This window comes from Drosophila persimilis, unplaced genomic scaffold, assembly GCF_003286085.1.
Source record: "Drosophila persimilis strain 14011-0111.01,24,50 unplaced genomic scaffold, DperRS2 tig00000124-arrow-pilon, whole genome shotgun sequence".
NCBI classification, from domain to species: Eukaryota; Metazoa; Arthropoda; class Insecta; order Diptera; family Drosophilidae; genus Drosophila; species Drosophila persimilis.
Window position 1 is genome coordinate 4,444,242 of NW_020825294.1, and position 27,797 is coordinate 4,472,038.

General features: G+C 38.9%; 2 protein-coding genes across 4 annotated transcripts; one reads left to right on the forward strand and one right to left on the reverse strand.

The window, feature by feature from the left end:
- Positions 1-14,637: 14,637 nt before the first annotated feature.
- Positions 14,638-16,511, forward strand: LOC6593782 (cdc25-like protein phosphatase twine). 3 transcript variants are annotated; one of them, XM_026987572.1, is made up of 2 exons: positions 14,638-14,773; positions 14,827-16,511. In XM_026987572.1, the coding sequence occupies exon 2, from the start codon at positions 14,854-14,856 to the stop codon at positions 16,144-16,146; it is 1,293 nt and encodes a 430-aa protein (XP_026843373.1). In that variant the 5' UTR covers positions 14,638-14,773; positions 14,827-14,853; the 3' UTR covers positions 16,147-16,511. The 3 variants fall into 3 exon arrangements, with proteins under 3 accessions (XP_026843373.1, XP_026843372.1, XP_002018774.1); XM_026987571.1 differs by having other exon boundaries at positions 14,838-16,511; XM_002018738.2 differs by having other exon boundaries at positions 14,841-16,511.
- A 1,281-nt stretch (positions 16,512-17,792) lies between these two features.
- LOC6593781 lies at positions 17,793-19,401 on the reverse strand. Its single transcript, XM_002018737.2, has 2 exons — positions 19,292-19,401; positions 17,793-19,223 (listed from the first exon to the last, which is right to left on the reverse strand). The coding sequence occupies exons 1-2, from the start codon at positions 19,358-19,360 to the stop codon at positions 18,180-18,182; spliced, it is 1,113 nt and encodes a 370-aa protein (XP_002018773.1). The 5' UTR covers positions 19,361-19,401; the 3' UTR covers positions 17,793-18,179.
- Positions 19,402-27,797: the final 8,396 nt, after the last annotated feature.

Below are 27,797 nucleotides of genomic sequence, written 5' to 3' on the forward strand. Positions count from 1 at the left end.
GGTGTTGAACAAGACAACGCAAAGAAGGACAAGACAATATCGCCCATGAAGCCTTTATATAATATAAAGAAACACTTCCTTCTGCCTGTACATCTACAAAAATTGAATGTACCCCAGTATCCCTTTCGAGTAGCGGGTACAAAAATGGAGAACTGTGTGCATAAATCAAAATTGTTGACGCTATGATTATGGCAGCTATAGGTTTCGGGGTTTTGGTTTCTGTTTTTTTTTTTTTTTGAGGCCCCTGTGGGAGAGCAGTAGGAGCCGCGCCGCAGCAGTCGAGTAAGAAAATCGTGCTCAAAGGTGTTACGGCTCTGACAGTTATTCTATAAATTATGACAACTGACAGCTACATTTATAAGCCACAACTCTTGCATTTGTGCATAAATAAAAACGTTGACACACGGCAACAACAACAGGCCACGGCAGGCAACAATAACACGAAGAAATGTCTGCTGATTGAGGTCCCAGCTAATTAATTTGACCGCATTAAAAATGTATGCAAAGCAATTAACTTAAATATGACGATGGTCAAGTGCAGATAGGGGCCGGGCCAGGCCAGGCCAGGCCAGGGCAGGGCAGGAAGAAGTTGTAAGAAAATGAATTAATTTGCCACACGGAGCTGCAAAGTTTAAATTGTATGCGCTTTATCTTATCGAAGGCATCAAGCTAATTAGCATATAGCCATACCATAGAAGGGGTTTCGACTCTGATCGAACTGAAAGTCCATGTCGGAAGTGCACTCGAGAGTTGGCCACATCGATACGGGGATAAATAAGGTTAAATTAGAGATGTAAACAGTAGATCAGAATTTATTTGGATTGAAGCAACGCTTTCCCGTGGGAGATACATCGAATCATGGGTCCAAAAATGTTTCAAAGAAGTTCTATGCGATGGAAAGAGCGTTCCTAGCATAGATTTGTGTATACTTTCAATGGTTCGAACCTTTGTTTAGCTCTGAAACATTGCTAATAATTAGAGGGATTTAGAAAGCGTCATCATCAATGCAAAAAGATGGTCTATGTCACAAATATATGGTGTTGTAGGCCTAAGATCTGCCTACACTGTTGATATACTGCAGGTTTTCGATTTGGGTTTGGGTTTAGATTGGTTTTTGCTAAGCAACACCAAACCTAGGCCTATTATGCGCGTAACCCAGTCAGAAATATGACCGACAGAGGTGCGCTACTGCATTACTCGCTACATATATAACGAGTATAACGAATAAAATGATTTAACTTCCTATTTATGCTATTGGGACAGCGCTCTGATTATTTTTTGCACTAATTCCTGGTCTCTATTCATGTTTATGTCTTTCACAGATGCCCTAGATATCGTTCTGTAGTTTCTTTAAACTAAATACGCAAAAAACAGTCCAAACAAAAGCATTACATTTACGTGCTGAGTATCTTTAAGCCTAACCAGATGACAATCTATTATTTAGCACAACAAAGCAATTTATAGAAGCTTTAATTGTCGTTGCCTCTAACACCTGACATCATAAATCGAGCAAACTATTGTCGTGCCATAAATTATATGATTGAATCTTTTGTGCTACTTCCCTGTTGATTTGCATAGCAATGGCAGTCGGTGGACTCTTTTGATTGAATCGAAGGCAATAAAATATAGACTTAAAAGCGCATTACAAAGGCCAAATCCACAGAATCCGCACCGAAACTAAGAGAACAAGTCTCTTCACATAATATACATGGTTTTTCAAATTATATATCCATTGTCTGCCGCTGACATATCGTGAGCTACGTCGTCACTTTGCATTTTGCAAGCAATTAACATAAATTATACATATATTATAAACGCTTTGTGATCGTTTTCCATGGGTATTAATGACTTCTGACAGCCTGAACTTCGATATTATCATTGATAGCCTGAAATCCGCAATGAAAAAAAGGCAAAAAAAAAAGAAACGTCACATAAATTCCATGTTTAAAGTGACAATTTTTCGGCTCGATTCTTCGCTGTTTCATTGGGCAACACAGCCTCTCAGTCCCTGTCTGTTGCATAAAAAAAAAACCTTATAAATTATTTATAGCATTTCATATTAATACATTTCAATTTGTCCGAAAAACATTTCACACAAAAATGCCGCCACCGTCGATGTCGATGCCGACGAACTGTGTTTCGTTCCGAGCCGTATAATAAATATCAAGAGAGCTGCGTAAACTAAACGAAATGGAAATAAAAAAATAATCAGCAAACTACTTTATAAGAAAAAATAACATATACAAATATTTTAGTGAATTTTACGATGCGTGCGCTTTCCACTGACATTAAATATTGTGTTAATTTAATATTCAAATTTTGTTTAATGAAATGACAAAAGCATCAATGAACTAAGCGCATCGGCATAATCTACTGTCCACTGTCAGATATCATCACACATTTGATGCTCTTTCGAAAGTGGAACTAATGGGTGATCTATGGGGGGGTTTAAATTAATTTTAAAACTATTAAAACTTACAAAACCAATAAAAAATTTAGCATAAATTGAAGCTTTATAAATCAGGCTTATTTTTTAGTTCCTGTGCAGGTTATTCAATCGATTTTAGCAGAGAAACAATGGCCGAAAAGCACTTCTTGTTTGGCTATTTGAACACCTGGCTTTCGGGCTCTATAAATGCTACAACGAAGCGCCTTGGGCGTACACTTTTAGCACTTTTTTTGGCTGTTTGGACTGACTTTAATTGATTTAATTTCTCTCAAAAGATCAAAAAAGTTTAAATATTAAATTATTTATTTCATTTTGTTAAATTCCCCTCTTTTTCCTTTAGTAAAAATCCCACCTTCCCACAATCAACTCGATTATTCGATTATTATGGTCAAAAAATCACTCGCCCAACACATGTTTCTAATTTCAATATTATTTTAATTCAAAACTCATCGCCCACTTTGCGTTTATTTTGAGGCTAACGAAATAACGAAAAACAATTAATTTTGTTGGCCTTTCTGACAAATCATTAAAATACAACATTTTAAGAGTGCAATAAAATTTGATAATAAACTTCATTAGTGGCTCGCCATTGATGTATATATGGTGGTTATTAAACTTTTTGATTTTTTTTTTTTTTGTTCGTTGGCGAGCTACTATTAGCGTGAATCAAGATTATCGAATGATCAAAGATGGCAAAACACCAACAACAAAATAGAGAACGAATTTAGTGGAATTTAGTCATCATTGTCACACCCATTTTTGGTGTAGATTTCATATCGATTTAATTTCTGGCTTTTCAACAGATGAGTAAACGGATGCAGGGGAATTAGTATTCATTCAAACATATTTTGAAAGATTTTATTTTGTATTTAGTTTATATAAGGAAAGAAATCTATTCAATTTGACACAAATTGTTTTAATCAGAGGTTTCCTTGATGGGGTTTACTAAGGGGAAATTTATAGATAATTTAGGGAGCAATATGGTGTTTAAAGGGTTTTCAACAGATGCGTAAACGAATGCAGGGTAATTATTATTCAGAAAGATTTTATTTTGTATTTAGTTTATATAAGGAGAGAAATCTATTCAATTTGACACAAATTGTTTTAATCAAAGGTTCGATTTCCTTGATGTGGTTTTCTTGTAAGGGGAATGTTTATTAAAGAAATTTATAGATCAGTTAGGGAGGAATATGGTATTTATGGGTGTATATTTATTGATGTTTAAAGGGATCTAAATTTAATATTAGCCCACGCACATAATGGTCTTTCGAACTTCAAATTAATTAACGAATAAATATTTATAGATTCTGTGATGACGAACAGGAAACATCAGAACATGTGTATTCCAATTAGCCACTTTCCGTGGAACAACTTTTTTACACTTTTTATGCATCTCGGGGGCATTTCCTCCTTGTACTGGATCTTGTCCTTCACGCTCTCATAGAGTTCTCATAGATGTTCCACCATCTTCTGTATAAATCCCACAAACTATTATAAAATCCTCTTCTTATGGTATCCATATTTTAACCATCTTCAATTGACTCCATGTCTAACTCCTTTTCCAAAAAGTTTACCACCCAAAAAGTTGGATTCCCCCCCGTTTCCCAGAGCAATTAAACTCCATAAAATCACAGAAACAGAGAGAGGAAACAGGGGCCAGGGGCCAGGCGTCAGGTAGAAAAATAAGACACCAAGAAAACGTTATAAACGAATGTCATGCAAATTGATATTGCAAATAAACTAATCGCCATTACAGAGACTTGAGCCAGAGGCATTTTGGGCTAGATTAAATGGCACAACACGCACCACACCACACCACGCACCACACCACACACATAAGCCAGATCCAACTCAAACTTTGGTCTGGGACTCGGAACAGCTATCTATATCCAATGGTCCTCGGACTCTGCACCTCCTCTGCTGCGAATTGGAAATCGTTGACAACGTTGTCGCTGTCGTTGCCATGGTGGCATGTCCTAGACGCATTTTATTAACATTTTGCAAATGCCAAAAGTGGACAAAACGGACTGACATGGAGATGACAGAGAGTCTGGGTCTGGGTCTGGTTGTTGTTCCACAGCTAATTGGACTATGGGTGGAGGCAATACACAGCTGGAGTTTAGTACGAACGAGTACGACTACGAGTATCACAGACAAAGCCAGCTCTCTGTCAATTGAGAGGTTTGTCTTTTGGCTTTTTGTGGAAGGTTAGATAAAGCACAAGAGGAAGGCAGTCATGACTCATTTTGAAAGGGATTAAATGGTTTTATATTATAAGAAAAATTTTATACATATCTCTTTTGAAAGAAGTAAACTTAAGATCATACAAAGTAGGTCTATATATTCCTGAGCAGCATCAACAGTCGAGTAGATTCAATAAATCTCTGTTTCAAGGTCGGAAATGGGTACTTCTCAGATCAGAGCATTAAAACCAGAAGCTTAAGAGCTGACTTTTCACATCCTTTTCTATTCCCAAAGAAAATCTAACCACAAGAGTAGATACATAGATACATAGCTCTTGAAGTCTAGAAGGGACCATCGCTAAAACACTGAATCATATATCTGTCATATGAAACCTAGAACCTTTGAGGTTCTGTAGATCAAGTCCCTTCTTTAAAACTTAACATTTAGCACTATATGACACTGGTCTTCTAGGTCCTCCTAGGTAAGAGTGAGTTAAGCTTCGAACAGCATATTTTTTCTCCGAAATCCTTTGATTTTCGATGCGCCTTTGATGTGGGATTTATTTTGGAGTTCCTGGTTTTCCTTTTTTTAGATGTAGTTGTAGATGGAGTTCCAGTGGTTTTTATAGCATACATTTATTATGGAGTTTCTTGGGTTCCATTAGTCCTAACTAAGGACCCTCACAATTTGTATCTTTATGATTAAAAAATAATCCTCCCCCATCTGGGATGACTCTAAAATCTCCCAATTTTAGCCAGCCCCCAGCTAGAATTATTAACACCATCTCCATGGCAGCCCCATGGCCCGACCCACTCTTGCTGCTATCATATTTCGTGTTCCGCTCGGTTCATTTCAATCGATGCATCGATGGGCTCTCTATCATCGGGCCTTTGGGGGATCCCACGCCGTTCCGTTCCGGGCACTCCGAATGTGGTGTTTGCCACTTTATTTTCCTTTCGGTTTTTGTTTTTCCCTGCGTGTGTGTGTTTTTGTTGTAATATTTCGATGACGATGCCAATGGATACGTTGATGGCAGGACGGTGCATGCCACCACTCATCTGTGTGGGGCGGGGGGTGGGCTCCTCTCCTTACCTTACCTTACCTCATGCCATGCCCCATGCCCCATGCCGCATGCCATGCTGTTTTCTACTACTCTTGGGCTCATACTCGTATTGTTGGGGGTTTGTAACGTTTTTATGATGCCTGGCGGCATGTTAAAATTGAAAAACGCATTTGCGTGATAAATTGCAATATTTAACACACACACACACACAGACACACGCACACTGTTTGGGGCACACAGAGGAGGCAGCTGTGGATGTGTAGCTGTAGCATGTGGTGTCCAGTTGTAATTGCAACAACTGGTGCCCAGGTCTCAGACTACACGGCTCTCTCGAGCCGTAGACGAGGAGGGGCTGGCGAGAGGTGCACTCAGTTGGGAGCTGGGGGGCATCGGGCAATGAGTTATGGCCACCCGTCATTCTGTAGCTCGTTGTTGAATGTGGCGAAATACGAGCGTATAATGCAAACGCCATTGCATGGCAACGCACACACAAGAAAGCAGTTAACATGTTTCTCCTTTGGCTTTTTCTTGTTTTAAGCCGCCAGAGAGTCCGGGGCCATCCAGCCCAGGCGGCCCAGGCGGCACAGGCAGCCCAGGCAGCCCAGGCAGCCATCCAGCCTGACGATATGAGTTACATGCCGTGCTTAATGGCATAATTTAAAGCTGCAAATTTTGTCATAAATTTTAAAATTGATTACCACGAGAAGGCAGTTTGGTAGTTTCCATGTTGCAGTCGGTTTTGCTGTTGCTGTTTTTGCTCGTTAGTTGAACATTGCATGCCGCCTGATGGCTACATTGGCGGCAGTGGCGGCAGTGGCAGTGCCAGCGCGACGGCAGTGTTAAAATTGTGCCTCAAGTGTTGGTATATCAAAATTACACACGTTTCTTTTTTTTTTTTTTTGCTTTGCTTTTCTTTTCAGTCATTTTTCTTTCAACCTAATCATTTACCATAATATATGTAAGTGGAGAGGGTATCCCCCCTCCCCAGCCCCCATAGAGGATCCACTGAATACTCACCCGTATGTTGTAAAAAAAAACATTGTATGAAATTTATTCATGAAAACATCTTTATAAGCCCTCAACATGATATTTGATTAATGCGCTTAACTTTTAATACAAAGTCGCAAAGCGTGTTAAAGGCGCATCAGTATGTGGCAGACTAATTAGAAGGGGTAATCGGATGCAGGCGATGAAATTGAAAAGATACATTTTAATCAACTCGAAATTTCATAAGCAATTTATGAGCCGTAAGAACGATTCCCCAGTGGGGTGGAGTCTGTCATAAAATGGCTTAAGAAAATATTTGTATGGGTATTTCTTTAAAAAAGTTTAAAGTTTAATGCATACATTTTTATAAAGATTAAGTAGGAGAATATTTTTTAGATAGATTTGGAAAGTCTCAAAAATTTTTAAAAGTCAGGTGTTCAAAGAGCCAAATTATAGTTTGGTTTATTCCGGTTATAATTTTCATTCGATTGATACATTTTTGTACCATCAAATATTATAATAAATAATAATAAAAAAAAAAATAAATAACTAATACTGAATAAATAAATAATAATAACTGAAAAATAATAAATAAATAAATAATAATAAATAACAAATAATGAAAAAATAATAATAAATAATCTAATTAAAATATTAAAAAAAAACTTATATAATCAATGAATAAATATATTGAATTTTATATTGGGCATTGAATGATTTAAACCAAGCATCCTTTGCAGTATTTAAATTAAAGCCTAACGCAAAAAGAACAAAAGATAATACCAAAAAAAATTTTTTTTAAAACTTTAATCAAATAATTTAATAATTAAATATAAATAAATAAAATATCAAATAATCAAGAGTTTTTTTAGACGTAGGAAATCTTTCAAGTGGTTTTCGTAGAGCCGAAACTACTCATAGTCTTATAAAAAACCTAACATATAAGAGATATAGGACAAAAGCAGGGAATAGGTGTATTATGTATGATATTTATAAGAATTTTAGGAGCGATTTGACCTTGGCTGGCACTAAAATAGATAGCAAGGAATAAACATATGTTACAAGTCCAGAGTTTATAGAACAAACCTTTCAGACTATCTACTTTGCCTTATATATGATGTCTTCTATGTCTGAATCTACCCATTTAGACCCATGAAAGACCCATTTAAAAAACATTTCCCAAGCTCACTTCATAACTATCTAGAATCCTTTATTAGAACTTAGTTAAACCCTTAAATTTGCCTTGAAAACCAATCACCATAATATGTACTATATAATTTTTAGTACAATAAAAAAGCGAGTATGTAAAATGTAAAATTACCTATTATTTAAAACAAAAGTACGATCCATTTGCCAGGCCCTGTCGAAAGGGCATTTAATTTTAGAAATATAATTTGCATTGTTCGATCAAAAAGAACTTCATTTAACGACGCTGTGACGGGGCCACGAGAGCCACTTTTTCGCTCGAAAACTAACTGAATAATTTGTATAATTATTTCATTTCTTGGGGCATGGGGCAAGAGGCATGGGGTAGCGAGTAAACAGTAATTACATAACTACTCGTACATGTTTACCCTCGGACACGATTTCGCTTGTTGTTGTGTTTTTTTTTTTTTTTGTTTAAAACAAAATTGAAAACAAGTACTGAAAGGGAGGTACGCTATGCGAAAATATTGTATGAGAATGGAAGAGTAAAGGAGTAAAAGAGTGGCTGTGGATGCAGGCCATTGATTATATTACATGCTATAGGCGGCACACATCTTGGTGAGTGATATAAATGGCTTCATAAAATTTTGTAACCATAATTTACAAACGAATGAGCGAGAGATGCAGATGGAGGAAGAGTAAATTGTTTTATCAGTGGATTAATAATTCCACCATTTCTCTGTGGCTGTGCCAGCGGCAAAGTGTGGGCCCCATTAAGCGATACATTATAATTAAGGGGAACAAGACGCGTCGAGAGCAGCAGCTGCTGCTGCCGCCACAGAAGGAAATTGTTTGATAAGACAGCAACTAAGTATATGTAAGTGCATACGAATACCGGACTCCGAGTCCCATGATAACATCATCAATGGGGGATGGCATCTCCTATGCAATTACCTAAATTATATGCATAGCTGCCACAGTGTGCTGCTGCTTCGTTTAAAATGAAATTAGTATTATGCATTGGGCTCTCTCCCCGCCGCCAAGTTACACCTTAAAGTCTATAATCAGTTGCAACCGGACCATCAACTTCTTCTTCTCGCAATTTGTCATGTTTCTTCCACCATTCGGAGCGAACGATCTCCATGGCCAATCGGCAAACACCATCGCATGATATCGCTTTGGCGGCTCTGCTAATCATTCTTTGATATGGCCCATAATTATAGGCATACCATCCATTCGGAGACCATCCATCCATCCATCCATCCATCTGCCCCGTTAAAGGCTGGCACGATAAGATTTTAATGGTTTTCCATTTCCATTTGCTCTTATGACTATAATTGATTGACTGCCGTGCTCCGTTGTGCTGTGGTGGTGCGGCAATTCCAAACAGGAAAATAAGGGGCCTCGAAGCCACAGCCCAAAGGTGTGAGAGTGGATAAATGGGACATAAACACGAGAGATAAGGTGGGAAACCCTTCAGAGCGAAAGGTGTTTCGAGTGTTGATGGTGGCAGGCAGGCAGGCAAATGCAAAAAAAACTGCTGCATAATTATATCCCATGGGATCGTTAGGATATTAATTTATGGTAGGATATAATAGTGTTGTTTATAAATAGTTAGATGAGTTCTAGTTTTAAAATTACAGCTGGATAGCACATCAACAGCTCTAGATATGATCAAAATAACGACTTCGAAGAGAGCCTTGTTCACTTTGGATTCTTTTTGGCATTCTTGATGACTACTGATGGATTATTGACGTTACTTTTAAGTACTTATGGTTTTTAATAATATAAGTACCATTAAAGAAGAGCCCCAAAAGGTTTCCCTGATCCAATCTCAGCCTAAAAGAAAGACGAACTCTAGAATATTGTGCAATGATATCTCTCTTTTGTGCCAATTCTTAAAGATCGAATCTTTTTCGTCCAGCATAGGAAATATCCATTTACGAAGAAACATCGATTTCCATATCGGATTACAATATTTATGGGGCTGTCCATTCAAGGGCGCTTCATGTCAGTGGAGCGACAGATTTCGACTATTCTTTTGTTACAAATTATTCCGATTTTTTGCATTTAAGACTATATTATAATACGTATCAAAACTAATAAAATTCAAGAATAAATTATATATACAATTTATTTAAATACAACATCAACCAATGGATTACACTAGGCAACAAAATTTAAATTTTTTCTGATAGATTGGTTCTTTAAAAATATAATAATTTTTTTTTAATTTTTAAAGTCTGGCTTCTTTGACTTTTTTAGGGGTTATACTTCTACCACTTATCTTAAGTATCTTACCCCTGGTTTTATTTATAATTCTTCAATTCTAAAAAGCTGATAAATGCAGCTCTAAATCGGATCCAAACACTTAGCAGCTTAGGTTTAGCGCTGAGAAATATAAAGCTTTCAAAACCCAAATTGATCATTTTTTGCGGTAATATTCTGCTAAATTTTGGCTGTGAAAACTCGGGAAAAGCCGAAACGAATTTTGTCGTAAAATGTTGTATATTTTTTGTATAGGTACATAAATTAAGCGTCTTTTGAGTTATCGTTCGTAAAAATCTATGGATAAACAGCTAAGATATATCCGTTTGACCAAACCTTTTATTGCCGCATTTTACCCAAAAAAAAAAGAAATTTACACAAAATCTATAAACAAAACTCGGTTTAGTGCACAACGGAAATCTGGTGCTGTATAGTGTTATCAAATCTATTGAGAACCGTATAATATATCATGCTATGAACCCCCCAAAAAGCTCCAGTCATGCCACTTTGGGTCACTTTCCAACAACCAGTATGGGCATGGTCTTAGATCATATGAGAGTACGAGTATAATCAACTGCTGGCATAAGTTCATAACACATACTCAGGATCTGCAGTGTTTGGCCATCGTTCACAGCCTACGTTCCATCATTAAGTCGAACAGACAATTTGTCAAATGAAACAAGAAAATTTGCATAAAAAACTAACAAACAACTAACATTAGACACACGGCAACAACAGAGCAGAGAAAATTTGCATGTCTGACCGACTGAATGTTGGCCAACGATTCCGTGGCAGCTACAACAAACAGGCAAGACAAGCTGCTACCAGCAGCGGCAGCAAATAACAATTTTCCACACACAAAACTGGCCGCGAGAAGGGGCACCTCGTGGACGTGGGGTCTCCGAAAGGGGTCTCTCTCTCTCTCTCTCTCTCGCTGGACGGTGGCCGTGGCTGTGTCTGTGGTAACACAGAAGCAGTGGACGAAGTGCAATTACCAAAAGCGCGCCACAGACCCAAGCCAGGCCAGGCCAAGCCACCAGATATCAAAGGAGATCGCCACAAGAGGCAAAGCAGTAACCAGTAACCAGTAATGGTGCTTGTTGTAGCTTTTTGTTGTTTCTTTTGTTGTAAATTTTCGTTGCTTTCTTGCTGTTGTTGTTGTTGTTGTGGCCAAACAACATGTGCGTTTGTGTCCGCAACGATTAAGTAAAAACAATTTACACGCCTGCCTGCCAAGAAGACCAGCCGCAGAAGGACGTCCACGAAAAGAGCCAGGGACAGAGGGACAGGCACGGGGAGAAAATGAAATGCTAGAGATGAACTTGTTGGTGATACTTGTGTCCACGGGAAGGAGTTTGATCTGGTAAAGGCTACAGAGTCTGCGAAAGATCAGGGGATATAATAAATGTCCTCTAAGAACCTCATCCGGAATCCGCTTAGATTTAATATTACACGTTACTCGGGACAAGCCCCATGCGTACTCGCTACACTCGAGCGATAACCCTCGGCTCACTCGCCTCTCTCGCTCACTCCGTTATGAGTAAAATATCAGGCGAAGAGCTTTTTGGTGCTTGCAAAGCCAAGCTTAGGAGTCTCTTTTAAAAGCTTTAGAGCCACAAGCCCATACAGAGATAGAACAGATATAACAAAGAAATCTTTTCGTAACTTATATCTACAATCCATTATATCCAGGAGGTCCAATAGCTCCTTCGTGATTCCAAAAACTCCGCCTTCGTTGGTCCATCTCTAAGGCAAGCCGGTCCTTGTCTCTAAAACCATGGCGTTAATATGCGTCGCTCTGGCTTAGCTTGTTGGCCAAGTTACTACGTTTCACCTTGCTGTTGTTGTTGTTGTTGCTGTTGTTGTCTGCATGTTAGTGCTTCCTTTTTGGCATCGGCAACATGTCAATTATATCGTATCAAATTAATAATTGTACACGTCGCGCCGCATTGCACGTCTTCGCCCCATTCACCAAATGAAGTTGGGTTTTTAAAGGAGAGAGCCTTGGTGGATGCCTCCGCCGATGCCTGGCCTGTGCTCGGATGCCTGCCTAGTGTTTGCCTGTTTTGGAGCTGCCTCTTTGGAGCGGTGTGCCTTGTGCCTTGTTGGCCTGCTGGCCTGCTGGCTGCTTGCCACTAATCGTGGCAGACAGGCATGCTGAACGGCCCCGCAAATGTAATATATTTTAAGTTACCTGTCAATTTTGGATGCTGTTAAGCGTTGCTAACACGCCATGTTTGCCGGCCGAGTATTCGATATCAAACTGAAATGTGTGGTGTACCCTCGTATGAACATACCATACGTATACTTATGTGCGTGAATGTGTTTGTTAAATAAGTGGCAGGAGTGTGAAATTAAACTAGATGTGTGTGTTGATCATTGAAATGTTTGTTGATTTCGGTTTAAATGCCAATTTTATGGCTCACTTAATGGCTGGGAAAAATCACGAATGGTTGAAATAAAAAAACTAACCTGAATAACAGACTAGGCTCTTAAATGTTCCAATGGTAGTTTTACCATTCAAATATTTAAATCACAGAAATTCGCCACGCACCTGATCAGCTGTGAAAGCATTTGCCATCAATTGGCAGTTCCTAAAAATAAAAGAGACATGTGAAATGGGAAATGTAGAAATTTAGAAAATGTAGAACAGAAACAGCTAATACAACAACAAAAATCGAGGCCTTTTATCAATCAAAAGGAAAATGTATAAACTAATTATATGTTATTAGAGCTCTTACGTCTGTAGAAAGCTTAGCTTTCGGGTTTCACTTATAAAATTATTGATAAATATTGCTATTTGGGCGGATTTTATGGAAATCACACCCTACCATGGTGAGGGCTGTTTGGCCTCAAAGATATTATTTAAAAATGGCAAGAAATATGTTAGGACTTAGAAATGATCTATCATCTAGACTCTTGATTCCACAGGCCGACTAGGCCTGAGGAAAAATAAACAGACATAACCCCAAAGCTGCTCGACTTGAGTTTCGCTGAAAATAATTTGTTTTTTTTTTAATTGAAAGCAATGAAACATGCAAATGCAAAGGTTCATAGATTATCTGAAGATAATTTGTGAGGGGAGGGGCGAACAAACGGAGATGGCTTAAATATGGAAAGCGTCGGAGCGTCTTTTCGCCTACGCAATACAAACATTTCCCAAAACCAGCCATACATACCTGCCAGGGCAACGAACACAGAAAACAATCTGCATAGCGCAGCCTCCAGATTTCCCCCGCACTTAGTACATCTATTTACGCATTTATCACACTTTTAATTTAATATTTTCAACAGAACCGCACGCACACACTTTTTTTGTTCTACTTTTTGTTGTCTTGCAGCATTCCGTTTTTTGGGGGGCTGCCAATTGATCCTAAAAAGCGTTCACAGCTGATCGGGTGCGTGGTGAATTTCTGTGATTTGAAATTTCAAATTGAATTTAGTTGTTTCGCAGACGCACAACCAAATAATGCAATTAATCAACGAATTTAGTGGCATTATTGAATCACAGCAAGCCAGACAGACGCAAAAAACTGGTTTAAGCCTTTTAGAGCTGCTGCTGTTGCTGCTTTTGCTGCTGCTGGTGCGATGTCTGCGTCATTTAGTTGTCTGTGGCCAGGGAAAAACAAAATAAACAAAAAAAGTTAAGCTAAAATCAAAACCGAAACGGTAATTATCTTTTGACAGCACTTAAGTTGAATTTGGTAATGACAGTCGGGCTAAAGATCGGGGCAACACACCGATAAAAGCGGCGCTTTAACTTAACTGACAGTTGAGGCTAAAGAGTGGCCGATTAAATTGACAGTCTGTCAGGCGAGTATTTTGCTCTGTGTTGTGTGTTAAAATGCGTGTCCAACGTGCGTGTGTTTGTCTGTGTCTCTCTTGGGGCCTCTCTTGGGGCCTCTCTCCGAGCAAATACTGGTAACACAAGGCACAGATCTTGGTGTTTCTGGAGCATGTCAGAGCCGGAGCCGGAGCCGGAGCCGGCGAACATGACGGAGATTAATACCTTGAATCTTATTTATGGTGGTATGGTGATTCATTGGTTCACTTAAAGTTGGCGGGAAACCCGTTGAATCATCTATTTACCTGTCTAAACGTCTTTAAAGAGTGGTCTTCCCGCAAACTGTCAAAAAAATTGGTTCAAAAACCCGCAATTTTAAATGCGAATGTATATTTTCTGTTAAATATTTCCCTGAATAAATATTTCTTATTGAAATCACGAATAAAATGCAAGTAAATTGTAAAAAACAGCCAGAGTGATCTTTTATCGGCTGATTAATTAATAGTAGTCACTGGCACAGTTTAAACGAATATTTTTCAGTCTTAGCAAATATTTCACCTAAGTATATTCACTCAATTTTCATATTCTAAAATATTGTTGAAAAATTCAAGTATAAATCCTCCATAATTTTAAATTCAAATTTAAATAGCGTGAATTCACCACACTGTTTATCGGCTAGAGCTCATCTCTAGAATTCTGCAATGTTTACCTACCTGATATTATGCCGGTGACTCGAACTAGAAAGGGATGGGGAATCGGTGAAAGGCGCCAAAAGGTTTTGCCGCGAAAAGCGAAAAGGAAAAGACAGACTAAAAGGAAGGCCAGAGAATCGCACCCAAAGCACGCTTTTCACGCATTTAAAATAATCCAAAGCTAAATTAGGAAAATCAGTGTAAGTATTGATCAAGTGAAAGCGCAGATCACCAGCTGATCGGTTAATCGCAGAATTCTCACAGCAGCTGTCTGTGAATTATGGCCTGCAAGCGGCTGATGCTCGATGATGAGGAACAAGATGATGGTTTTAGCTTCGATTTGGAGAATCAGGAGAATATTCCGACCAATAATATGGCGAAACGTCGCAAGGGGCTGCTGGAGACGCCACTGCAGCGCATGCTCAAGCGGCACATTCCCGCCAATTCGGCCACCGCACTGTCGCCGATCACCGAGCTGTCGTACAATATGCGCGGCGCCCGTCTGAATGAGTGCGCCAGTGGCACACCCAAGTCCACCAACACCCTACGAACCTTCAATAGCATCAATAGCATAGCCTCTAGCTACGATTCGGGCAACTCCCTGGACGACGAGTACCTGCACATGTTCGAATTGGACCAGAGAGATGCTGTTGGCCATGATTTGCCTGTGGGTTTGCCCGACGATCTGGAGCAACTGATTACTGGCCAGCTGAAGACGGACCACATCTCGGAGAGCAGCAGCGAACCAAAGGCCCGCTCGGCACGTCGCTGCCTGAGCATGCTGCCCAGTGACCCGGCGGAAGAGGACTCCAATGGTAGCAGCGTGTCTGTGCTTAGCCACAAGACGTCACCCAGCGCCACCCGCATGCTGCTGCGCAAGTCCGTGTCCATGAACGATGCCGACATTCTCACAGCCCTGGGCGACGAGCCCGAATTGATTGGGGATCTGAGCAAACCATGTGCCCTGCCCTGCCTGATCGCTGGTACCCGTCATCGGGACTTGAAGACCATTTCGTGTGATACCCTGGCGCGCCTGATCAATGGGGATTTCGGCGAGCAGCTGGGCAACGACTGCTACCAGATCATCGACTGTCGCTATCCGTACGAGTACGAGGGCGGGCACATACGCGGCGCCCAGAATCTGTACACTCGGGCCCTCATCAAGGAGGCCTTTCCGGCTGCCGCATTGAAGCCTGTGCCAGGACAGCGCTACATCTACATCTTTCACTGTGAGTTCTCGTCGGAGCGTGGACCGAAGCTGTTGCGCTTCCTGCGCAGCAACGATCGCAGCCAGCACACGCACAACTATCCGGCCCTGGACTATCCGGAGCTGTATCTGCTGCACAACGGCTACAAGGAGTTCTTCAATCTCCATGCGAATCTCTGCGAACCCCGCGGCTATGTGCCCATGCTGGCGCCCGCCTACAACGAGGAATTCCGCCACTTTCGGGCCAAGACCAAGTCGTGGCAGTGCGGCGATGGCGACGGCGCTGACAGTGGCATTGGCGGCGGCGGCAGTACCGGATCCCGTACCCTGCGCAAATCACGTTCCCGCTTGCTTTACGCCGAGTAAGCGGCGCCCATCCTCATCCACCTCTCCATAATAATTATTCTAAAACAAAATTAATCGCTAGGATTGAAAGGACGCAAATTTATAGTTTCGTTTCGTTTCGTTGATTTTTGTTCAAATGTTGAGTTTTTCCCTTTAAGATTTAATGTTTATTCGTATTTCGATTTCTAGTTGAGAGTTTTATACATAGAAAAACCCCACACCAACCAAAAAAAAGAAAAGAAATGTTCTCTAGTCAGTGAAAGTGAAAATTTCGAATTGATTTAGTTTATTGTTTGTGTTCGGCATTTTAAAGTTTAGTTGCAAAATATATATTTGTATTTCGTGTTTAATTTTAGTTTTAATCCAATATATTTGTAAATCAAATGTTTTCCCAAAGCCCAAATAAAATATATTTTAAGCATAAAAGGAAATGAAAAAAAACTATTCAAGCAATTGAGTTTCGGGTTCTTAAAACTTATATAAATTCCTGAAAGGGATTTCAATCCAAAAAGCCCGAGGGATTTACCAAAAATTATGGAAAACGATTAAAATACTTGCTAAAAAAAAAAAAAAAAAAAAACTAAAAAAAAAGAAGAAGGAAGGGATCTACTTATATTTCTATCCATATTTAAAAAAAAAAAAAAGAAGAAGATTTGAATGATTGCTGAAATAAAAGCACAAAAATCTGAAATGAGCATTATGGAAGTGTCTATAAAATAGAACGAGAAAACAATATTACTTTAATAAGACTATAGCTTTAATACTTTAATTAAGATCCTTAAGGTCTATAATTTTGGATATTGAGAAAAATCATATTTAAATACTCAAAAATTATTTCAAAATCTATTACTAATAATATTTTTTCGAAAAAATAATTATAGTTTTTTACTAATAAATTAAGAAAGTTAATTTTGAAATTACACAAAAAACTTGGGTAAAAAAAAAAAATAAATTCATATAAAACAAATGTGTAATTTTTTAATATAATAATAAAAATTTGTAGGTTTACGAAAGTTCCATAAAAAATATATATAAAATAAATTATATATAATTTTATACCAAATCTAGAAAATTTGATTTTAAAAATATTTGCTTGAATTCAAAATACAATAATTAATAACAAAAAATAATAATGAACAAAAATAATAATAATGTGTTTATACTGAACCAATAAAAGAATTTAATAAAATTAAATTAAATAAATCCATGAAAACCGAACTTGATAAATAAAAAACTATAACAAATAGTACAAAAGTCTTCTGTCATCAATACCAATTATTTCACAAAGTCAAATAAATAAGTATTCTGGCAAATCTAAATCCCTTTCACAGGCTTGCGATTACAGATGTTCCTATACTATGCTTGTTCATATAGTAGGAAAATCCAACGATCCCCTGGGCCAAAGCCTGTCTCCTACTGATAGCAAAAGCTGGCATTTCACTTCACATGAATCACAGCTCATAGAACCTGATAACCTTCTCAAAACCTGAGAGCTCTGCGCGCACCTTTTGTTATTGACACCAAATAAAAGATCGGAGGGGAGGCTCTTGCCTTATCAGTACCTTCGATGCAAATAAAACAGTCTTACAATGACAATGGAAATGAATTGACTCAATTATCTTGTGGGTTTTTCCATATCCCCCTGCACGCTCCAAGAGACTTTCGACTTGGTTTCAAAGCGAGTAAAGAAAATATATTTTTTTATAAATGTAAAACATCTTTTAATTGCATCATTAATTAATAGATGAAATACAAAAACATTATAATTTCAATGTAAAATCTTCTTTAAATAAATATGAAGGACACTTTTTATATTCGAGGAATTTTCGAAAAACTTTTTGCATACGACTTTAAACTTATTTTCACATTTAAATGAGATTTTCAACGCGCAACGCATCTCATAATAAATATTTTAAATGTTCAAATGTATTTAATTTAATTAGTTGCCAAAATTATTTGTGCGCCACGGACTAACGAAACCATAAACCACAAAATGTATGAAAACCTGCAGGCAACAACGTGGTGGGGGCTTCAATGGAGGAGCTCCTGTCCATCTAGGTATCGGCTGGTGGATTGAAGGGCGCCTTGCAGCCAGCTTTGTTGTAGAACTCCAGGGGTACATCATCATCGTTTTCAAAGAAATCCGAGTCGCGGGACCAGCAGGGACCCAGCTCCAGCTTGACGATCTTCTCCCGCCAAAAGTCGAGCAGCTGTTTGGCCAGGACCTCATCGCGCAGCTTAACAATCCACTCGTTGTAGTCCCAGGGGCCATAGAAGCCGGAATCGGTTTTATACTCCTGCAGCAGATCGGCCGCCTTGTCTTGATCCTCTTGCGAGGGGTTGCCCTCGAACAGAATCTGCCAGATGACATCCTGGGCGGCCTTGGCGATCTTCTTGACGCTGGCCTGCTGAATTTCATCGGGTACAATGACATCGGTCAGCACAAAGCGCGTCATGAGGTCGCGGTATTCGCTGAGCGGCTGATCCCGGGTTATAACAGCATCGAATACACCCGTGAAGGCTGCCTCATCGTCGGCACTGCGCTCTGCAGATCTCTCCTCCCCCTCGGGTGCCTCCCTGGACGACTCTGCATCGGAGGCTTCTGATGCCCGGAGCTCATTGTTGGCTGCTCGCACCTTGAGGCTGGCCGCAAACGGAGCCGTGCATCCAGCGTGGGCGTAAAACTCCACTGGAGGCGTATCGTCACTGTCAAACAGATCACAGTCACGCGACCAGCACGGTCCAAGCTGCTTCTTCACGATTGTGTTTCGCCAAAAGTCAAGGAGTTCCTTCTTCAGCACTTCGTCCCGCAGCGTGATAATCCATTTGTTGTACTCCCATGGATCATAGAATGTGGCATCACCTTTGTATTCCTCTAGCAGTTCGGAAGCCTTCTGCTGTGACTCAGAGATGACGCCGCCGTCGCCATCAGTTCCGGTAAATAGCAGCTGCCAAATGACGCCACGCGCCGCCGCTGCAATGCCTTCGAAATTATTCTTGATGACTTCATCGTCGACAATTTCATCAACTTGCACCTTCGTTTCGATCAGCTTCTGATAATCTTTCAGTGGCTCTGCCAGGCCAATGTTAAAATTGTTCTACAAAAAAAACCGAAAAATATAAAGCCCCAAATCTTTTGTTTGCAAAAAGTGTATTTTTTTCGTACCTTGGGGCTGATTTTCTCTTGACCTGATGCCATTTCGATGTTTGTATCCTCGGCTTTACGTTTGGACATTCCCACTAAGCTGTATTGTGAATAATATATTTATATTTCCAATTCGCGGAAATTTTTGCGTCTTGAACAATGGACAGTGTGACCGCGGACTACCGGCCGACCCTCAGAAATATACCGAAACATACCGTCTCATTTAAAAAACATACCGTAAGTGTACTGAGAAATTCAAGTTATATTTTAAATATTCCTCGTTTTTAATTTTCCGTGGAATATTACTAGCTTTATAGAACATTTAGCCATGCCCACATAATTTTATCCGATTAGTGAATCTATTTTCTAATTGACTAGTTTATTTTAAACACTTGCTTTTATTGCATTTTGACTAAAACAAGGTTTAAAAAAAATAGTTCAACAAAAAAAACAGTCGCAATGTTGCTGGTAATTTAAGACATAATGATCGAAACTTGTATACCCAATTTCTTAAATTTTATATGAAGATAAAAAGTAATTTATAAAGACCTTTTCTCAAATCGATATGTTTTAGACATATTCATGTATATTATTAGTATCTTGTATATATTTATCTCGATCTTACTTACGGAGCTTGGGATGTCAAACATTTTCTGAATTCTATAACATCCTTTTCCCTAGGTTATGAAAATTACTTTTGCCGGGAATCATTGTTGTCAACCGGTTATTCACCAGTAAATACTTGTTTTTGATCTTCCATCGAATATTCCCAGCTATATAGATCTTTCAGCTTTGCCCAGATAATTTTATATGATTGCTAAATAAATAGTGTTCAAGATTAACTACTTTTAAGTACTCGCAGGTATTTTATTTTGACCAAAACACGGTTTCAACAACAATGTTTAACAAAAAAATCAGCCGCAGTGTTATGACGTCAATGTTGGTGATTTTTTCAGACTCATTTCTTGTCAACCAGGGGCATTTTTATACCCTATTTCGTTAATATTATATAGAGATACTGTTTTCAAAGTTGCTTTCAAACGTAATTTATCTTGTCTTAGATTGAATTTTAGAGGCCAATTCATTACAGCCTGGGATGACAAATATTTTCTCAGTTCTATAACATCCATTTCCGCCACGGTAGGGTATGTGAGCATGGAATTATGGAATGGGACTCATTTGTTGTGCAGCGGGTGTTGCCAAATTTATCTTTCGTCGGATATTTCAAGCTATATATCGCTCAGCTTTGCCCACTTAATTTTATCCCATTAAAGAATACATTTTCAACAATATTAACTACTTTTAAGTACTTTCATGTATTGTATTTTGACTAAAACAAGTTAATGTTGCCCGCAACACTGCGTATGGTACAATTTGAATTCACCGCGGACTTCCATACCTCAAGACATAATTTTATTAAATTGATAGAATAGATCAATTTTCTGCAGGATATGCTAATTTTAACTAATTACTTTTTCTACAAGATTAACTACTTTTAAGCACTTCTTAAGCACTATAAAAACCCAATACCAATATGAATGAAATATGAATAAATCTTTACCAGTTTGGTCAGTTTTTGGAATACCCTTATTCCAGCTATCGACTGTGAACAGAATTCAACCGATAGTACGTACTATCGATTCTCGGTGACCGTTTACGGTATATAATAACTTTTCTGTATATTTTGACGCCGAAATTAAGTATATCAGTATATAATAATATTTTCCATCAATATCATCAAGTTATTAAATTTTATTTTTAAAGAATTATTAAAAAACGCAGAGTATAGAAACATTCATTCGCAGATTTGTTACATTTTCGATCTTGAATTTGTCAGTATATTTACGGTATATTTTTCAAATCAGACGGTATATTTTTGTATATTTCTGAGGGTCGGACGGTATATTTTATCGATAAGTCGATAAGTCGATAGCCGCTATCAGCAACAGCAACTCTAGTTAGTCTTCAATTAAAAATCCTTCGAAATCTATATTAATTGTGTAATACCAGTGCTTGACCTAGCCAGAAAATCGAATTGGTTGTCGTTTTAGCCTTCAGTGATTTCACACCAACAACGTCTGTTGCTCCAATTGATATTCGCCTCGCGCTGTGTCTCGCCCATCTGTGCGTGAGTGTGTGTGTGTACGTCCGTGTGCCACCAAAGAAATTTGAGGTTAAGCCCTTTTTGACCACGGCAGCAGCTGAATACTGTGTTAATGTCGCCCAACAGCAATCAATTGCCAATTACATTCAATATAAAACACTTGTAAACTGAAATACAAAGTTTAAAAAATACAATAAAAGCTGGGATTCTGCCTAGACACAGAAGCCAATTGCATTCGTGGAATTCGTGTGTCTGTGTGAATAGTCTCTGCCTGAGTGTGTACGCCCGTGTATTGTGCTGTGTGAGTGTGCGTGAATTCAATTTTCTCGTGCACCCAAAAAAGCAACGAAAAAGCTCCAAAAGTTATACTCAAATGTGTATGGCAATTGTGGTAAGTGTATATACATGTGGGTGCGTGTGTGGGTGTAAAATAGAAACCATAAAAATATATTTTTATAATTTTAAAAAGAGAATTTACAAAACGATAAGCCTAAAGGCATACGCATACACATGCTCAAGGCAGCAGTGTATATGTATGCATGTAAGTATGTATATCGCTGCTTGTGCGAATTTGCACGTGTGTGGGCTTTTGTTAATTTCTGGTTATTTATGGCCAAAAATACAGCATTTATCACATAATTTATGAGAATTATTGTGTGTGAATTAATATTGAAAAGGAAATTACATTTTTATTGGGGCTTCGTGCAGTAATAATGTCAAATTTAGTGATTTTTTCCCACCTAAAGCCATTCGAGTGTATGAGTGCAGTGTTGTGTGCTGCGTTAGTGTGCGTGCGTGCTGTGCAAAATCAGAAATACTTCAGTATTTCAAATTGTGGCTTAAATTAAGTTATTAATGAAACTCCTTTTACTTTCATTGACCCGGGAGCTCAGGAATTTCCGCATTTCACAGTCAAATGTAGGACAGCAGTAAGAGTTGACCCAGTTTCAGCAGAAAAAGTAGTAGGAAGTAGGACAGACCTGCCCCAGATCTACTTTAGCACGAAGACACTCCTTTTGGTTTTGATTTACTTTCTTGTTTTTGGCAACTTTCAATGCCTACCTACGTCATTCGGGCACGTACGAAAAGATCTATCTAATCTTTGGGAATACTTTTTCAAATAGATTTATCATATCTCAAAAAGAAGAGAGCCAACAAGTCAGCCGGAGATACGCTTTCAGCCCGCAAACCAAATCAGTCTACATTTTATTCCAGTCGAAAGAGTTTAATTCTTTTTATCATCGGTTATTCAACAGAGATTGCTGGGTAGGAGTAATCGTATTTGATTTTGCAAGTGCCTTTTCGCTTTTATCTCACATTTTTGTCGCATTCTGTCATTTTATTTATCGCAATAACGCTCGGTTGCTAATCGATTTGACGCGATTCGTCGTATAGATATATCATATCAGGGTACCGCAGCAGACCGAACCCTCTTAGCCATTCATTTGCGTCAATGGTAATCGACTTCCCATTGAAAAGGGAGAGAGGGCGTGGAACCAGAATTTCAATCGAAAAACAAGTACAAAAAACAGTTAAAATCGCTTTTAAAAAAAATCCCACCACACAAAATTTTGATTTCTCTTTATTCTGTTCTCTTGTTGGCTTCCGTTCTGGTTTGATTCTGCCTGTTCTTTCTGGTTCTGTCCTTGAAAAAGTTCAATGATATTTTCTACCCATACAAATGAAATCTGTGTGTATTTTATACAATTTAGTTGTTGATTTTCTCCTATTATTTATTCTTGATAAAGAAAAAGGAACACACAGAAATGAAATCATATCAAACATGGGAGAAATGTTGGGACGAACGAAATTTATCGTATATATTGTGCCCCGTCCCCACCCCTCCCCCCACGGTACACAGCCGAAAATTAGGAACAAGAAAATGTTTCCGAAAGTCGAAGTGTTGCATACCCTAAAAAAATCTATGAAAAATCAGGCCACAATTCTTGTACTTTTAAATGTAGAAAATTGTAAATTTGTACTCAATGCAGACACCTGATAAATGGGAATATACTCTGAGGAAGGGTATAAAAACCGTATGAAACCATTAAGTGTGATTTATCGACTATAAAATACCCCTTTACCGCAAATAGGAAGACAGAAATGCATTACTTAACAGAGCGCTTAAAAATGTACCTCAATAGCAGTGCCTTCAACAGAATGTTAAGGCGCACTCTTATCTCTCACACACACACACACACACACACACACCCAATTGCATGCATTTGCTCGCTCTTCGGTGGATGACAAACTTCTGAACAACATTGATATAGTCCACTCCTATCCAAGGGTATGCAAAGATAGATAGAGATAAGGCATTGTATGTACATATGTACGCATGCATGTGTGTGTGCACACCGTGGATCCGATGCCCCCTCTCCATATTATTTTCCACTCACTCTTTCTTTTGGCTGTCTTGCGATTGCCGTTTTTTCTGGGTTCGTCTGCTTTATGCCAGTTTTTGAATGTGCCATATTCTCTCAAGCACATTCGCATAATTCGTGAATACTACATACACGCATACGCGCGCAGTGAGATCAATTGAATGTGGAATGACTTATGAAGAGGCTTTTATGATCATTAAAATGAATCATTTGTTGGCCATTTGTTTTTTGGTTGATGAAATAAATTATTGCATTTGATCAAATGAATCTTTTCATGTGCCCAAAAACCGAACATTTCTTGCCATCGACATAATCCACACGTTAAATCTTGGTTCCCCCGTCTCTGAGATTGCCTCGTTTCACTGTAGAAATGCCTGTTATATTCATAATCACCTGCTAATTGAGGCCCCAGTTATCTCTGGCAAGACGCATTCTCCCTTCCACCCCCTCCCTACTGCATTTGTTTACTGTTGTCACGTTTCGGTGGCTTATGTGCAGAAAATTTCACCATTTCCACATGTCATTGCTATAAATAGATGGAAAACCAAACGACAGAACGACAAAAACATGCAATACAATTCACAAACGTCAGTGGGGGGGGTGGAGAATGAATAGAAAATGGTTGGGAATGGGGGAAGATGTCTCCACCGACCGCGCCCCATTCCCCATTACACCCCGCCTCCGCGCGATAAGCAACAACGGTCTCTGGTTTCTATATATAGTACAATAAATATTGTGTGTGTGTGTGCGGTTTTTGCTTTTGTTGTTCCCGCAATAGTTTTGGCTTGCCCTTGCGCTTAAAGGCAAAAAGCACAATAAAAGGCACGTGGAAGAAGGCAAAAAGAAGCAGGAGGAGAGAGCAAAAAGAAGCAAGAAGTCGAGGATCCCCACAGTAGTTGAATGTGGGATACCCTGTAGTAATCCACAGGATTTATTCAGCCATAGAATAAACTTTTTAATGAGGAAATATTTCGATTCAAAACTGTATGCCATTGTAATAATTTGTATTATTTATTTAGATAGATAATACTTTTGCCACAGCTTGATATAAATTCAGTGTAATGAGTCCTTTCGCTTATGGGAACATTTTCTATAGCGAAGTCAGGGATAAAAGATTCAGCATCTCTTTTTATCACATACCTCCCCACAAACACAATATACCCTCTGGAACCCTTCTGAGTACCACGTATAATTGAAAGAAATTTCAACAATGTGATTTTTCGACAAGAGCTAACCTTGAAAGACATGCAATTTGTGAGGCAGAGGCAGCCAAGTGACAGAGGACATGCATTCCGATAATTGCAATAACAAGTTGATTATTTATCATTAAGACAAACATCAGAACGGAGGGCAGCTGTCTCTCAGCCCACACTTGCAATCCCTATCGCCATGGGGAGGGCAACACTCCAACCCAACCGAACAGAACTGAGCCTTGGAAGTACGTCAAAGCGATAAAGGCTCTCTGGACGGAATGACGCATAAGAAGCCGGCAGTAGCAACAGCAGAACACGCGTCATACAAATTATTACGAACGGACGGGCCACTTGGCAACTGACAGATTGTTGGGTTTCCTCTGAGTTTTCCACTCGGAAACTCTCTAGATCCTACCAGCGCCTGCCCCCCCCCTCCCAATAGATGCAAGAGTTTCCTTTAGAAATTCAAATTTCCATTATGGCGAAATAGGTTTCCCCCCAAAGAGAGGAACAGCGCTGCCCCTCCCTTTGCAATTTGTCGCAGAAAATCAATAATTCCCAACAGAGGCCCCATTTGCGGCTCGTTTCGGCTTTTTCTTGCTTTCGGGTTCTGTTTGTTTTCCTTCGCTCTGCCCTGAATTTCTGTCTGTGTTCTTAACGTGTCTTCTGTTTGATTAACACGACTGAAACAGAGAGAAGCCTTGACTATGCCGATAGACAGCCTAATGGTGGCTGTTCTTAAAGCTGTACCTGGAGGTAAAATTAAACCTTAAGGTTAATGTTTTGTGGGGGAAATAATTCAAAGAAGATACACAAATAGGTGAATATTAATAGATGGAAAGCCTTGACTATGAATAGATCTTATTTAAAATGTTCTTTAAATATAGAAAGAATATTTAAGGGATTTTTAAAGGTTATACAATAAGTGTAAGAAAGCCCCAGCCTTAAACATCGTTTGACTCTTAGAGAACATCTGTTCCCATCGAATTGAATTGCACACACAGGCATTTCCATAAATCTCACTCTCTGTTTATATAATGTCTGGGGTCTGTCTGGGCGGCTGTCCGGGTGCGTCTGTATCTCCCGCGCTAATCGACACCTCTTCTCTAGTGTCTAGACTTTGGTTCAGCTTCTGGTTTTGGGACATCGAATTACTTGCGCGCACTTACATACTTTCCGATTTGTTTATGAAAAAACCACGCCAATAAACATGAAATATATGTGTCCGGCTGCAATTCCAGGCAGGAGGTATTGTGTTGAGTCTGGGAAAAATTGAAAGCGAAAGCTGTTGCACGTATACAAAAAAAAAGGTAGACAGAATTTTGCAGTACTTTGAACCCCAGATACCAGACGAGAGACGCGAGACGGAGAGACACAGACCCCGAAATTCAATTCCCTTTTTTTTATGGTATGTATCCCTCTTCACTTTTTTTTGTGAAGACGTTTTTTGGGTTCCTGTTCGGGAAGTTCTTTGTCTTTCGAAATGCCATTGACTGTTGCCTGTCCGGAGAGTCCAATAAACTTTTATCCCTAGCCACAAAGACAGCTGTTAGCCAACGAGAAAAAAAAAACTGTATGCAAAACTTTTAATAAATGTCGAGTATATGGGAAAAAAGGGGTCTTGTCCAAATAGTTTCTTGAGTTCTGTAATGGAATTTGCAATAAGAAATTCCAATGTTGTACAGTAACCCTTATGATGTTGCCTTTGAATGATGATTGCCATGTTTATACGATTGATTTCACGAAATGTGCAGCCAGATGGGGATAACATTTACTTTCTTAAGAGGTTTTCCCTTCAAGAAGCTCCATTTGTTCGGAAGTACTTCAAACGTTTTATTTTCCACCTCTTTTTTGTTTTTAAAGTTAGTTTTTCTGACTGTTCTGGTTTTAAGCAACTGAACAGCTGATTTTGCTTTTGCCACCTGATTTTTGTACGGAGTTAAGTTGGTTGCGCCTTACCATATCGCGAAATGAGGACGAATTCTTAATACAACTATAAACTCTCGAATTAATTTGCACTGTTGACAGCTTTTTACATTAAATTCATTTGCAAATTTTGTAATAGATAGATACCTAATAGATAATGACTGATGATTAGATAGGGTGATTACATGGTCATCGGTAAACCTCTATTTAAAGTTTCAGTAAATAAATAGTTTCGCAACTTTTCAATGATTATATGTACATAGAGGGTCCATATATACTGGGAAGCAATAAGCTTTCTGTTTATGTCTGAGTGAGGGAATGTGCACTCAAGTGTAGCAAATTTCTATAGTAATAGAAACGTAATATGTGGTTCCGCTGACGTCATCTCTATGGAGGGTCTAACAGGTTTCAGTACTACGAACCTTAAGACCATTTCCATATTAGGTTACACGTTTACACGTGTAAGCCACAGCCTTAGCCTTGATTAAACCTCATTATGACTTTGTTTACGGCACTTAAATAAACGCCCTGACCTTCAGGCCCAAAGTTATATTGATAAAATATAACTTTCTTTTATGATAGCTTTTAATTATAATATTTTGTTCAACGTCCTTGCGAAGGCAGGAAGCTTTAATCTGGTGCAGAGACTCCACTCGATGGCACAGCAGGCCACTCTTTCACTGAGAAGCGCTTGAAAGCCCCTGCGGTGTGTGCTATTAAATGGTGATGGGAGTACAGGTGGGATAATCAGGGGTCTGGCCTGTGTTTGGGCATACAAATTCTACTTTAAAAGGCCATCAGTTTCCCAACCTTGACCTTAGGCATTGGGAACTAGGCTGTAGATTAGGCGCTAGTAGGTTGTATTAATTATATATCCAATCCCCAACTCCCATACATCATAATAAAAAGGGTTATTCAAA